The sequence below is a fragment of the Polistes dominula genome, unplaced genomic scaffold (genome assembly GCF_049000335.1).
Source record: "Polistes dominula isolate Pdom_NZ unplaced genomic scaffold, Pdom_raw_medaka contig_22, whole genome shotgun sequence".
In the NCBI taxonomy this organism is placed as follows: domain Eukaryota; kingdom Metazoa; phylum Arthropoda; class Insecta; order Hymenoptera; family Vespidae; genus Polistes; species Polistes dominula.
Genome location: NW_028300966.1, coordinates 2,180,001 through 2,194,308, shown reverse-complemented (window position 1 = coordinate 2,194,308; position 14,308 = coordinate 2,180,001). Strand labels below are relative to the sequence as shown.

The following is a 14,308-nucleotide window of genomic DNA, read 5'->3' as shown; positions in this document are numbered from 1 at the left end:
AATCTAATTCAATTTAATTTACTTTGATTTTATTCTATTTTATTGTTTATTTAATTTAATTTAACATAATTTAATTCTATTTTATTCTATTCTATTTTATTTTATTGTATTTTATTTTATATTATTTCTTGTCATGTTTTTTTTTTTTTTCTATTGTTTTCTCAATATTTTTTCTCATTTCTCATTTCGTTCGTATGTATCCTCCCTTTATTTATTTTTTTTCTTTTTTCTTTTTTTTTTTTTCTTTTCATTTCTGTTTATTATGAAAAATACGTGAAAGATAAATTACAAATTACCGATTAATCGTGCATGACCAGTACAGGATAATCTTGATATATTGATATTCGATTTTAACTTGGCGGGAAATCGAGTTTGAAATTTAATTCGTCCTTTTTAGGGAGTAAAGCAAGTTCAGAGAATTCGATACACTTCACAGAAAGAGAAGAGAGAAGAGAGAGAGAGAGAGGAGAGAGAGAGAGAGAGACAGAGACCAGGTTGCTCGCGTCGAAAGGACAGGTGGTTTGCGCCACCTGGTCGAGCCCTCCTCCCACCCCTCTTCTTCTTCTTCTTCTTCCTTCACCTTTCTCTCTCTCTCTCTCTCTCTCTCTCTCTTTCTCTATATCTTTATTCGTTTCTCATCTCTTTTTAACATTCGATTTCCTTATTCGTTTTATATCGTCGTTTTATAATCGCAATTCCTTTTTATACATTTCTTTTAATACTTTTACGAGAGTCTTACATCTCATCTTGGTTTATTTCATTTGCAAATTTTTATCGTATACCTTTCCATTTTTTTATTCTTTTTTTTTCATGTACTACTATATATATATACGATATTTCAATTTAAACGTCATTGGACAGGACATTTAATATTTACTATTTTTAGTAGATAATAATATACTTTCCAATTACATAATAGGTCCCCATTTTTTTTTTTTTTTTTTTCTTAAAATTACACAATGGTTTACATATTATATTAAATGCACTGTAAAATTCTTCGTATAATTCTTTAAAATAAAACAAAAGTAAATAAATTTTTCACATCTCTTGAATTGATTAATATTTATTGAATAATATAAATTTTCATATAAAATTCATTATTTATAATTATATTACATATAATGATGAGCATTTATATGTATAATAATTTAGAATTAATAATTATATAAAAAATAATATAATAAAATAAATTAAATAATAATATATAAAGTATATTATTTATATTATTATTATTTAAAAAATTATTATTATTTTTGTTCTTTTTTATTTTATTTTATTTTTATTTTATTTTATTTTATATTATGTTATTTTATTTTATTTTATTTTGTTCTATTTAATTTAATGTTATTTAATTTAATTTAATTTAATTTTATTTAAATTAATTTAATTTAATTTTATTTTATTTATAATTATATATAAAATATTATATAATATATATTATTATTGTATATAAGTTATAACTAATATATAATTAAATAATATTATAATAGCTTGATGACAATTTGTATATTGCACATTTTAAAAAAAATATCCCTATGTCGTATCCCTAGAGACGAAAAATTGAACCAGCACACACACATATATATATATATATATATATATATATATATATATATATATTTATAATTCTTAACATAAGTTATATTAAATTAACACACGTTGCGGCAAATGATGAATAGGTTCATTCGATCTTTGTGTTTCTAAGTACGATAGTCAAATTAAAAGTGTACTGCAACGTGTTAATCATCTTATTGATATTTATCATAAATTTTAAGTACCATTCTGTCTGTCTGTCTGTGTGTGTGTGTGTGATTCTTTATTATTAAATTTATTTTATTCTATCACGTGCATAATAATCAGACATTAACTGAAGTCCAATTCGTATAACGCAATCAGTATCACGTTACTTACCTGCACGTATTATTCAAACGTTATTATTTCACAAGAAAGAGATAGATAGATAGATAAATAGATAGAAAAAAAAAAGTATAGATTACTGAAGATAGTGTCGGAAGATGGCCTACATATCCAGCAAGCTGCAAGAATGGGCATCGACGTCAAGCTGCTCAGAGGTTTTCTTTATATTCTTTCTCTTTTTTTCTTGTTCTCTTTTACACTCAGTACTGTGTACAGTCTTCCTAAACAACGTAGGAACGATGTAATGTGTGTTGGCCTATATACGAAAGGGAGAACGGGGGGGGGCGAGGAAGTGGGAGAGAGGGAGAATGAAAAAGAACGAGAGTAAGAAGAAGAAGAAGAAGATGAAGATGAAGATGAAGAAGCAAAAAAAAAAAAAGGACAGAAAAAAGGGGTTCCTCGGTCACCAGCAGCACTTCCTTTACACGCTAAATTCCCGCGGTCGTTTTTCGGTGGTCCCTTCGAATGATGAAAACCCATGTTATATATATATACGTGTGTGTGTGTTAGAGAGACCAAGAAAAAAAAAGGGGTTACTCGTAGTTGAAGTAGTCAAAGAAAAAGACGTATGCGTTGCTTCCCAACATCTAATGCGTGCTTTTCTTGCGATTACGTATTCATAGCGTTTTATGTTCCCTTTAATTTGCCGGATGTGTAAATGGGTTCCCTTTTTGAAGAATGCGACGACGTCACGTGTTACTCGTCCCCCCTTCCCACCCCTCTCATCCCCCCTTTTTACCATCATTACTTCCCCTTTTATAGTTTCTACCCTTCCTTGTTTTTTTCATTCGAATGTACGAAAATTCGCTTATTTTCTCGTTATGATAAAATGCGTTCATTTATAAATAAAATAAAATAAAATAAAATAAAATATTATGTAATAAAATAAAAATGATTACAATTGGAAGAATAATGTTCGTATGAAATTTGTAATGAGAAAAGAAAAAAATATTTGATCGTTTGAAGAATGTGTAGAGCTCTCGTCAAACGATTGCAATTGCACCGTAGACCGATTTTGAGCATTTTTGCATTTTTCTATCAGTGGAATAATGTTTTTTTTTGTAATATTTAATTATTTTGATAAAATATTTTAAAAGAAAAAAAGAAAATTTTGAGTTAAGGAAGTTTTTAAAAAATTTACAAACGCATATATATATTTGCGTCTTTTACTTTTGTTGGATGCATATATGCAACCCATAGCACACAAAGGGTTAACCTTTAAGGTTTTTCTATTAATATTTAACTATAAATAAAAGAAATTAAATAAATGTATATATATATATATATATATATATATATATTATAATATAATTATATAATAATTATTGTTATTTATTATAATATAATATAATTATTATAAATATATATATATATATATAAATATATATATATATATTATTTATATATTTATTACTTTTTATTTAATATAATTTTATTTTTAATTAAATTTAAAATAACATTATAAACATTAATAAGATCAAAATTAATATTTCTTATTTAATATAATTTTTTAATTTAATATGTAATTATTATTATTATATATATTTATTAATTAATTGTACATATTAAATAAACAAAAAAAAATTTGTTTAATAAAAGAAAAATTAAGGAAGGTATTAAAACATTTGATAAATCCGCATATACATATAAATGCATTTTTAATTCACTTCGATAGCTTTATGTTAATTGGACGCATATATGTGGCCCACCATAGCACTCAAAGAATTCAATAAAAAAAATTCACATCGAGTTTTTTGTTTCAATTGCAGGAGTAACGTTCAAAGCGCACAAATTGATCCTCGCAGCATGCAGCAAACATTTCCAGGAACTTTTCGAAGGGACTCCACCATTTCCCGCAGGACTGATCGTTATTCTAAACGGGACGAGCGCCGACAATATGAGATCACTTCTCGAATTTATGTACCGCGGTGAGGTACACGTGTCACAAGATTCTCTCAGTTCTTTTCTCAAGGCAGCGGAATGCCTTCAAGTACGTCAAATCGTCTCCACCATTTTTATTCATCCATTCTATTTTTTTATTTTCTGATTTTCTTCATTTCTCATTTTTCTATATTAAATTCAATTAATTTTTTATTAATAATTTTTGTACGTTTGTTCAACTCTAAGTTAATTCAAGTAGGATTAACTTAATTTAACTTAGTGTAACTTAACTTATACTCTAAGGTACTCCTTTCATATAAAAAAAAAAAACTCAAAAATATGAAAATTCTGTACAACAGGTGAAAGGTCTATCGATCGAGCACGAGAAACTAGCAGTGGCGCACAGACACGCGGCAGGGAGCAATAATTCGTCAACGGACACAGGTGGAGAGGGTGGTGGTGGTGGCGAGGGTGGAAGTGGCACCGAAGTCGGTGCAACAGGAAACGTCATCGCCGGTGGAAGTAGCGGTGGTGGAAGTGGAGGTGGAGGTGGAGGTAGTGTTGGTGTTGGTGGTAGTGGTGGTGGTGGTGGTGGTTGTGGTGGTAACAGCAACAACAACAACAACAACAACAATAACAACAGCAGTAACAACAACAACAACAACAATAATATTGGAATTAGTAGCAGCAGCAGCAGTGTTGGACCTGGTGGTAACCTCGATGACAATGCCACCACCAATGGGGGTAATGCAAGTGGTAGTATCGTTGCTGGCACCGGTGCCGTATCCAGTGCAAGTACCTCCTGTGAGGATGGAATTGATGACATTGTTGATCCCAATAACGAGGCCGGTGAAGTCCCAATGCTGAGGAATAGTATAAAAAGATGCAGAGATGCAACCCCTACGCCTGCACCTTCCCCAGCACCGGCATACCCCGTACCAAACATATTTCCCCAATTTTATGAAAGCCCTCCCAAGAAGGTAATGAGGTAAGGCCCCAACCCTTCTTTATCTCACTTCCTTTTTATATTCTTATTCTTCTTCTACTTCGTATTTTTATTAAAAAAAAAAAAACTGCGATACTATTATTGACGACATGTTTTTTTCTGTTTTTTTTTTTTTTCCTTAAGTGTCTTTCAATGACCTTTCGCGAGACTAATAAATACAATATATCACGATTAAATACATTGACGCAATTGAGGGGGTTGGAGGGAGCACGTTCGTTCGACCGTGTCACGAGATTAAGTTTCTTTCGAAATTATGCAAACTATGCGTGTTAAAATTACGCATGTACATATATCTCTCTCTATATATATATATGCGTTATGTACTATATACATATATATGGCGTGTTGTTAGTTGCACACGCACTACGTGTTTAGCTTATCTAACAAGTCAGACAGACAGAACCGAATTGATTCTTCGAGAACTTTCGCGTTAAGTTTCGTAATCCGTTTGATAATCGATACGATTTCATCATTTTCCTTCTTTTTTTTATTTCGTTCGTTCGTTGTAACAAGTAGGTGGAGTGGGGAAGGGGGAGAGAACAGACGCGTGTGTTAGTTTCTTTTTTTTTTTTTTCTTCTTCTTCTTCTTTTCTTTCTCTCTTTTTTATATGTTTCTTCTTAGTTAGGAATATAACTCCGGTGCTTCTAATAAAACAATTGTAGTTGTTTGTTTGATCTTTCAGAAGTTCGAACGAGGTTGACGCGTTAGGTAGGGCGAGCGTTTTGCGCGACGGTGCAACGTTCCGGCCAGCATCTGCACCACAACCACATCTTTTGGAAAATCATTTTTATCAACCGTTTGCTCATCCATCTGATACACCTGCCCATTCGCATACTGCGCCCCATACACCAACGGAACTAGAACAGGAATTGGAACAAGCAAGATCGGAGGAACGGAATAACTGTGATCACAAGGAAAGCGTCGCGGAAGGTTAGTTTGATTTAAACAATTTGTATTTTTATTCTTTTCTGTACAAAATTTCAATCCTCATGGGTTGCATAGAAATAAAATTAAGACAAATATTTCATCGTTACGAGAAAACTTTCACTTACAGTAATTGATGAAGTTGTATTGGCATTTTGAATGTTTTCAATGCAAGAAGTGAAGGTTAGTTTAATTCAAAAAAAAAATATTCCTGTACAAAATCAGAAAAAATAGATCGTCGTTTATAAAACTTTCACTTGCAACACAATTGATGAAGTTGTATATTAATAAAAATTAAACCCCCCCCCCTCATGGATTGCATAGAAATAAAATCAGAACAAATATTTCATCGTCACGATAAATCTTCTATTTTTTTTTTTTTTTTGATAGATTTACGAATAAAACAAGAACCAATGGCATTGACGGATCGAGAACAAGCTGAAACATTGGCAGAAAGATTGTCGAGCGAGGTGTATTCCGGTGATAGGGGGTTCGAGGGTTATTGCACTAATTCGAAACTTTTTTCACGTGGTGCACAAATGGGATCCGCGATGTTATCGATACCACCGGCACATCCACCGACTACAGATATAAAACCAGCTTTAAGTAGCCCTGCCATGTGGAATACGAAGATAAACAAGGCTGGAACCGTATCGACACCCGAGGGTGAGTACCAATCATTTTTTATTTCCTTAACCCTTCGTCACTATAAGGGTATTTTTATTCTTTTTTGGTAACTTTCAGCATACGTGGGTTTTTCATTTCCGGCCCTTTTTTCTTGTTCTTTTAAATTACTTAGAAAAATTCTTGTTTTTTTTTTTTTTTTTTTAAATTTCATACAAATTTTCGAAAAAAAAAACTTTCAATTTGATATTATCAATTAATCATTTATTATCATAATTTATTAATCATTTAAATCATTAATTATAATATCATTTAATAATAGAAAAATGTATTTTATTTATTTATTTTTTTTTTCTTTTTTTTAAACAAATGAATATGAAATATGTAAATGTAAATCGAAGGAAAGGGGTTAGTAATATTTTTATTCTTTATGATAATTTGCTGATACTTGCACAATACAAATAAAAGAAAAACAAACGTCATGAATAATTATTTGAATAAAAACATTTACATTTAGGTCGATTAGTTCTATTATTAAAGTAGCAGGTTGCACAATATGAGTGCATAGTCTACTCGTGGAATTAATTCAATCGATGTTGCAATTGAAACTTTCCCATACCCTTTTCTAATAATTTGCGCCTACTCAAACGAAAAGTTAGTCCTTTTTTAGTCCTTTCTCATTCACTTGCAAGGTGTTTCCTTACTCAATTAATTTTACCAATTGTAAAAAGGAAGCAAAACTTAGCTCTCGTGACTTTTCTTTCAAAATGTTTTCAGAACTTCGTTAATCGAATATAAAACACACACACCTACATTATGTGGTGGTGGTGGTGGTGATGATGGAAAGGAAAAGAGGGGACGGGGGGAGGGGGTAGGGGGAGGGAGGAGGTATCACAACATTATAAAAAAAGACGAACAGTCTTCTTGAGTGAACCTTTCGAAACTTCCGCATTACAAGGTTCGACGATTTTCAAAGTCGTCATTCGTGTTAACCTGCTATAAAACGAGGTGGAGAATAGGCGCATAGGTAAAACCTAGAGAAGGTGTAACGAAGGTTGGTTGGGTAGTCGCATTAAGTTGCTGCTCGAGGTGTCACAAAGAAACTATGAGAAAAAGAGAAAGAGAGAAGTGTGGGGGGAGGGAGGAGGAGGTGGGAGGTGGAAGGGAGTAGTAAAAAAAGAACACAAGGAGTTAGAAAGAGAAAGGTGCCGACGAATTTCGAAGTAGCCAGCCGTCGTGTGCATCACTGTGATAATATATATATATATATATATATTTTCGTGGCAAGGTAGTCCTTTTGTTTTTTTTTTCTCCTGCCACGTGTCTACGTCACAGTCTCCGCTTCGGCGACCCTCTAACGTGCAGAAAGAGAACACCAAGTGGGGGGAGGGAGGGAGGGGGTTGGGTTGGGTGAGTTAGATAGGAACCTTTTTACGTGAACGTTATTTCTGTGTGCGTAAAATCCCTGTCTTCTTTTTCTTCTTCGTCATATCATCAGCATCATCGTCGTACGTGTATATATATGTGTATATGTGTGTATTTGTGCATGTGTGTTTTTCTAACGCCCATCTGGAACGGTTTTGCCTTAGAGTACTCTAGGATTCATCGTTGTTCGTTGGTGTATCTTTCTCACACACACACACACATATATATATATGTGTACTTTCTCTCTCTTTCTCTCTCTCTCTTTCTCTCTCTCTTTCTGTTTCCTCGCCTTGACGGCTTAAACAAAGTCTACAAAGAGGTTGGATGCAGGCGACGTGACCACGCGGTGCAACCACTGGGAGGAACATCTTTTGCTTCGACGAGCAGATCACCGGGCGTGACGTTTACGACGGTTCCCTTGATAAAACCTAAAGCCATGAAGTTCGCCATTATTTTTTTTATTTTTTTATTTTTCTTTTTTTTCGCGGGTTTCGTTTTGAAATAAAGAAAGAACTAACTAACGATACGAGTACTATGTGATAATAATGATTGATTATCGAAATAAGAAGAAAATAAAATATATATGTCTTAACATGAGAAAATATAAGATTAAATTTATTAATTTATCTTTTTAGGGTTTTTAAAATGATCTATCTATCTATCTTTCTCTCTCTCTCTCTCTATCTCTCTGTCTCGTAATATCAGTACGTTTATAAAGATGATAAATGAGAAATTTATAAATAGAGAATAAATCATTGATCATTCGATTGAAGATTTTGATGAATGATACACGCATGTATTCAACGATTTGACTTTTATTAATATTTTTTTTTGATTTTAATGCACACGTCATATAGAAATTAACACATTGACTGTTAACTATGAGATATCTTGTAACGTGTGCTGCAACTTTAGATTTATTATTAAATGAGTATTTAAATATTAAGAATTATTTAAAAAGATTGAATATAATATATTTTGTATGGTCTAATAAATATTAATTATATGTAGATTCTATAATAATTAAAAACCAATAAATATTAATATATAAATAATATTAATTATCAATTATTGTTAATGTCATTAAAATATTATAGTAATGTATTATATATATATATATATTACTCTATAATACTATAATATTTTATACTAATATTAATTTTATTAAATTATACTATAAAATTAATTTATATTATTATTACTATAATTACATAATATTATACAGTAACTTAATAATATTATATTTTATATAATTTCATATATTTTTTTTGAAAATACACAATATATATATAGTTTTTTCTTTTTCTATTTTCTTTTCGATTTAAAAAGTTTAGAACAAATGTCAGATGAATTATTTTATTTCTACATTGACACATTGTATCACATGATTATTATCTTGTCATGACAGTTAATTAAAATATTCGGAATTTTTCAAAATTTTGTCAAATCTTTCGTATTAGTTAAAAAAAAAAAAAAAGAAAAATTTAAGAAAGAAATAGAAAAAATTCATATTTATTTTGTAAAATCTATGCATGTATACATAACTGTAATAATCGTATGAGAGATAAGAAAAGTATTTTCAAAGAAGTAAAAAAAAAAAAAAAAAATACGAAACACGTTATTAAACGTGTCAAAATTTTTACACTTGAAACGTTTAAGAAAAATCTTTGAATAAATTTTTTCTTTTTTTTTTCTTAACAGTTCTTTATGACGAGGATGATACTGATTACAGTTATTATACTACGTGTTAAAATCTCACGTTTGTGCGATCTTCTTCTTCTTCTTCTTCTTCTTCTTTCCTTTCTTTCGATCGTTAGACGAAAAAATAGTAAAAGTTATATCCTTTAATCATTTTTTTATCTTACGTTGCCATAGAAAAGGTGAACGTTCTAACTAAAATCTTTAAGAAATTACGTAAGAATTTCCTAGAAAGTCGTTTTTTGGTTAGTCTCTTACTCAATTGAATAGAACTAAATTCTTTTTTAAATAATTTTTTAGATCATTTTTATTTAATATTTTATATAATTTGTATCTTTGTCTTGAAATAATAGTAAAAAAAAAAAAGAAAAAAAAAATAAAGAAAAAAAATTAGAAACACAAAATATATTTTAAGATTTTAATATTAATATAAATATATTATACTAATATAAATATATTAGATTAATATATTAATTTTATTTTATAATTTTTTTATTATAAAGAAAATTATTACAAATTATTATTATAATATAAATAATTTACAATAATTTTATTATTAATTATATTAATATATTTTTTAATTAATTTAATTGCCAATTATAATAATTTTATTTATAATATAAAATTTTTATATAATATAATTTTTTATTATAAATAAAATTATTATAAATTATTATTATAATATAAATAATTTATAATAATTTAATTATTAATTATATTAATATATTTATTTATTAATTTAATTACTACTTATATTAATATATTTATTTATTACTTTAATTACTAATTATAATAATTTTATATAATATAATTTTTATTACAAATAAAATTATTATAAATTATTATTATAATATAAATAATTTATAATAATTTAATTATTAATTATATTAATATATTTATTTATTAATTTAATTATTACTTATAATAATATATTTATTTATTACTTTAATTACTAATTATAATAATTTTATTTAAAATATAAAATTTTTATATAATATAATTTTTTATTATAAATAAAATTATTATAAATTAATTTATAATGTTTTAATATTATTTTAATAATATTTGATATAATATATTTATTATATATAAAAATTTACATTTATTTTAATTTACAATTACTTTACAATTAATTTACAATTATTTTATTATATAATATATATATATATATTTATATTTATATTAAATATTATAATATAAATATAATATATATATAAATATATTATAATATATTATAAGATATTATATATTATCTTTAAAAGAAAAGATTATAATCAAAAGTTTTCTATGGTGGGATGGGGGGGAGGGTATGTGGGGAAAGGGACGTGTTATCAATTTTAAATTCTAATTATCGTTTCGTCAGACCTATCTTCGTGAGATAACTTTCATTTTTGCGGACTGGCTTTTGCTTAACTTTGATTTGCTTAATTCAACATGAAGATCTTCCCACCATCGTGAAATAAATTTATAGTGCGACAAAGATTATGAAAGTTACTTTTAGTGTTTCTAACGGTGGCTCGTAACTCATTAAAAAAAAAAAAAAAAAAAAAAAAATAAAAAACGATTTAATGGTAAAAAATCACATAAGAAATAAACTCGAAAGTTAATCGTAAGTTTTTGTTTTGGGGAGGGGGGGGGTCGGACCATTTCATTCGTTCTCACTCTTACCAGTTTTCTTCTTCCTTGTCTCTGCTAACGACTAACTATATTTCTGTCTGCCTTACTAACTTTCTCTCCAATGGTATTTTTTTTCTAAATGTATCTAAGAAAGGTACATTCAGGTCTTAACGATGTTGGAAGATTCTCATTAATCATATAATTCTATTTTTATGAATTTAGAAGACGGACGTTTTACTTGTCTCTGCAATAAGTGACACTTTGTATTAGGGTGAAGCAAAATTTGGTTGCTTTGATAATTTTACTTTTGAAATTGCATAATGAAAGATTGTTTTTGTTTTTGTTTTTTTTTTTATGGTAAATTTGTTTTGGAAATGTTTATTTAAAAAATGTACGAATTGTTGGTTCAAATTCTGATGCAACCCTGATGCAACTTATAATTAGGGTATAAACCAAAATTTCGTGGCTTTCATTATTTGACTTTAAAATTGCATAATGAAAGATTGTTGTTTTTTTTTTTTTTTGTTAAATTTATTTTAGAAATATTCATTTAAAATATGTATGAAATTTTGATTTAAACTCTGATGCAACCCTGATGCAAAATTATATTAGGGTGAATCAAAAAATGTTTCTTGCTTTTATTTCATTGATAATTTTTCTTTAAAATTGCATAATGAAAGATTGTTGTTTTTGTTTTTTTTTTTTGGTTAAATTTATTTTAGAAATATTCATTTAAAATATTTACGAATTTTTACTTCAAATCCTTGACAAACCCCTTAACAAAACCCTGACGCAACACTGATACAACATTATATTAAGATGTACCAAAAGTTTCATGGCTTTAACAATCTTACTTTGAAATTGCATAATGAAAGATTGTTATTATTTTTGTTAAATTTATTTTGAAAATATTTATTTGAAAAAAATATACGAATTTTTGGTACAAACCTTGATGCAACCCTATTGCAAAATTGTGTTAGAATGAACCGAAAAGTTTCTTGCCTTTATTTTGTTGTTAATTTTATTTCAAAACTGCATAATGAAAGATTGTTGTTTTGATTTTTATTGAATTTATTTTGAAAATATTCATTGAAAAATCATCAAAATAATTACAATTCATCAAAAATATTACAAATTTGTTGGTTCATTCTAATATTTCATTTCATATCGATAGAATGAGAAAACATAAATACAAAACAATAGTTTTGTAAATTGAAAAAAGAAAAAAAAACTAATCGATTCTTGATAGAAAAACAGGAAGCAACGAAAGTTTATTCCATTGAATATTTGTTTGGAACGTTAAGTGTGCAATGAAAAAAAAAAAAAAAAGAAAATAAAAAAGGGGGATGAATGGGGATTCCCCTTTTCGAAAGGCACGCACGCATCCACGTACCGTAGCGAGTTTGAATTATTGAAGAAATGCGAGAGAAAAAAGTGCAGTTGCACTAGGCAGCACGTGCAAGCAGGTGCACCGAGGGTTCGAACGACCTTTCATTCCTTTTTTATTTTCTTTTTTTTTTTTTTTTTTTCTTTTATATTTTCCCTACTTTTAATACTTTCGCAGACAATGTTCCTTGTTCCTCTTTTTCTTCTTCTTCTTCTTCTTCTTATGTGTGTGATAGTCAACCCTTGCTTCTATCTCGCGAGCACGTGCCTCGTAAAAGTTTCAATGTGAAGCATGGTGCAATTACTATGCGATTACTATACTTAAATACATTTGAAAACTTGTCGAGTTTGACAAATAATAATACGTGTGTTTTGCATAAACACGTTTTTACACGATTCAAGATTTAATATTAATTTATTCTCGACTATTAATTTACTATTTTATTTTTATTTTTATTTTTTTGTTTTCTTTCTTTTTCTTCCTGAATTTGCATGGATCAGACTGAGAAAAAAAATTAATCACGTTTATCGATATTTTTCTTAAACATAATTATTAGTAGATTATTATATTAATATAACACACATAAATATTTATAATTAATATAAACATTTTTTTGTTTTTTTTTTTTTTTCATTTTTATATTTCTTTCTATTTTGACAATTTTTTTTTTTTTTTTTTTTTTTTTGTAATTAGATGATTGCAAAATTCTGCACCATTGTAAGATTATATTTTATTTTTTATTTATAATATTATTATTATTTTATTTATTATTTATTAATTGTATTTATTATATATAGACTATTTATTTATTATATTCTATTGTTTATATTGTATTTCTCATTTTTACAACCTTGTTGCAATTGCAAAAGAATGATTATCGATATTTTTACATAAACCATCGAACTATCAAAATTCTTCTTTTCTTTAATTTTTTTTTTTTTTTTACTATTTTTTACTTAAAAAAAAAGAAATTAAATATGTATTTCGTCGTCCACGAATAGGATCTTACATTTTTGTTTTTTTTTTTCTTTTTCTTTCGCATTTCTACCCGCACGAATTATCTTATTAGGAATCATTTAAACGGTACACACACACACACACACACAAACACATACACAGAGTGCGTGTTTCTTGATGCCGATCGAGAGTACGTTCATGGTTTTATTTTTTTTTTTTTTTTTTTTACATTATACGTGTTAGTATGCGTGTTGTATATATACAGATAAAGAAATATAAGGAACACACTCGAGGTTCTTAGAATCAATTAGAGTTCTTTCGTTGATCTCTCTCTTTCTCTCTCTCTCTCTCTCTCTTTCTCTCTCTCTCTTTCTCTCTCTCTCTCTCTCTCTCTATGTTATGTGTTGGTTACGTCCTCGGCAACATTTTCGTCCCACACCTCATTGGCTTAACCTTCTACCAGTTGAAAAAATCATTGCACAATGCAACCACGTAACCATAGACAAGAAAGAACACTGCTTGCTCGTATTTTTTCATGTTTCAAATCTCTTGCAACTTTAAATATTTCATTTATCTTTCTTTCTTTTTTTTTGTTCTTTTTTTTAAATTTTAATTTTCAAAATCCAAATTGTTCTCGTATTATTTCAAACAACGTTCTTCATTTAAAACAGTTAACTGTGTTTGACGTATATACTCGTCATGTAGAAGTGTCACACGATTTGGTGTATTGACGAGTATACTCTTCATGTAGAAGTTGAACGATTTTTCTCATGACGAGTATACTCGTCGTGTAGAAGTTGAACGATTTTTCTCATGACGAGTATACTCGTCGTGTAGAAGTTGAACGATTTTTCTCATGACGAGTATACTC

The 14,308-nt window shown here is 28.1% G+C and overlaps 1 protein-coding gene across 4 annotated transcripts in view; it reads left to right on the top strand.

Annotated features, from left to right (window-relative positions):
• chinmo (Chronologically inappropriate morphogenesis) overlaps positions 1-14,308 on the top strand; it is a 96,065-nt gene that overhangs the window by 42,656 nt on the left and 39,101 nt on the right. For all 4 annotated transcript variants that reach the window (XM_089173001.1, XM_089172999.1, XM_089173000.1 and 1 more), the window contains exons 3-6: positions 3,687-3,907; positions 4,158-4,786; positions 5,488-5,735; positions 6,120-6,395. In XM_089173001.1, the coding sequence (XP_089029127.1) occupies positions 3,687-3,907; positions 4,158-4,786; positions 5,488-5,735; positions 6,120-6,395 (1,374 nt within the window). The remainder of the gene's footprint in view (positions 1-3,686; positions 3,908-4,157; positions 4,787-5,487; positions 5,736-6,119; positions 6,396-14,308) is intronic.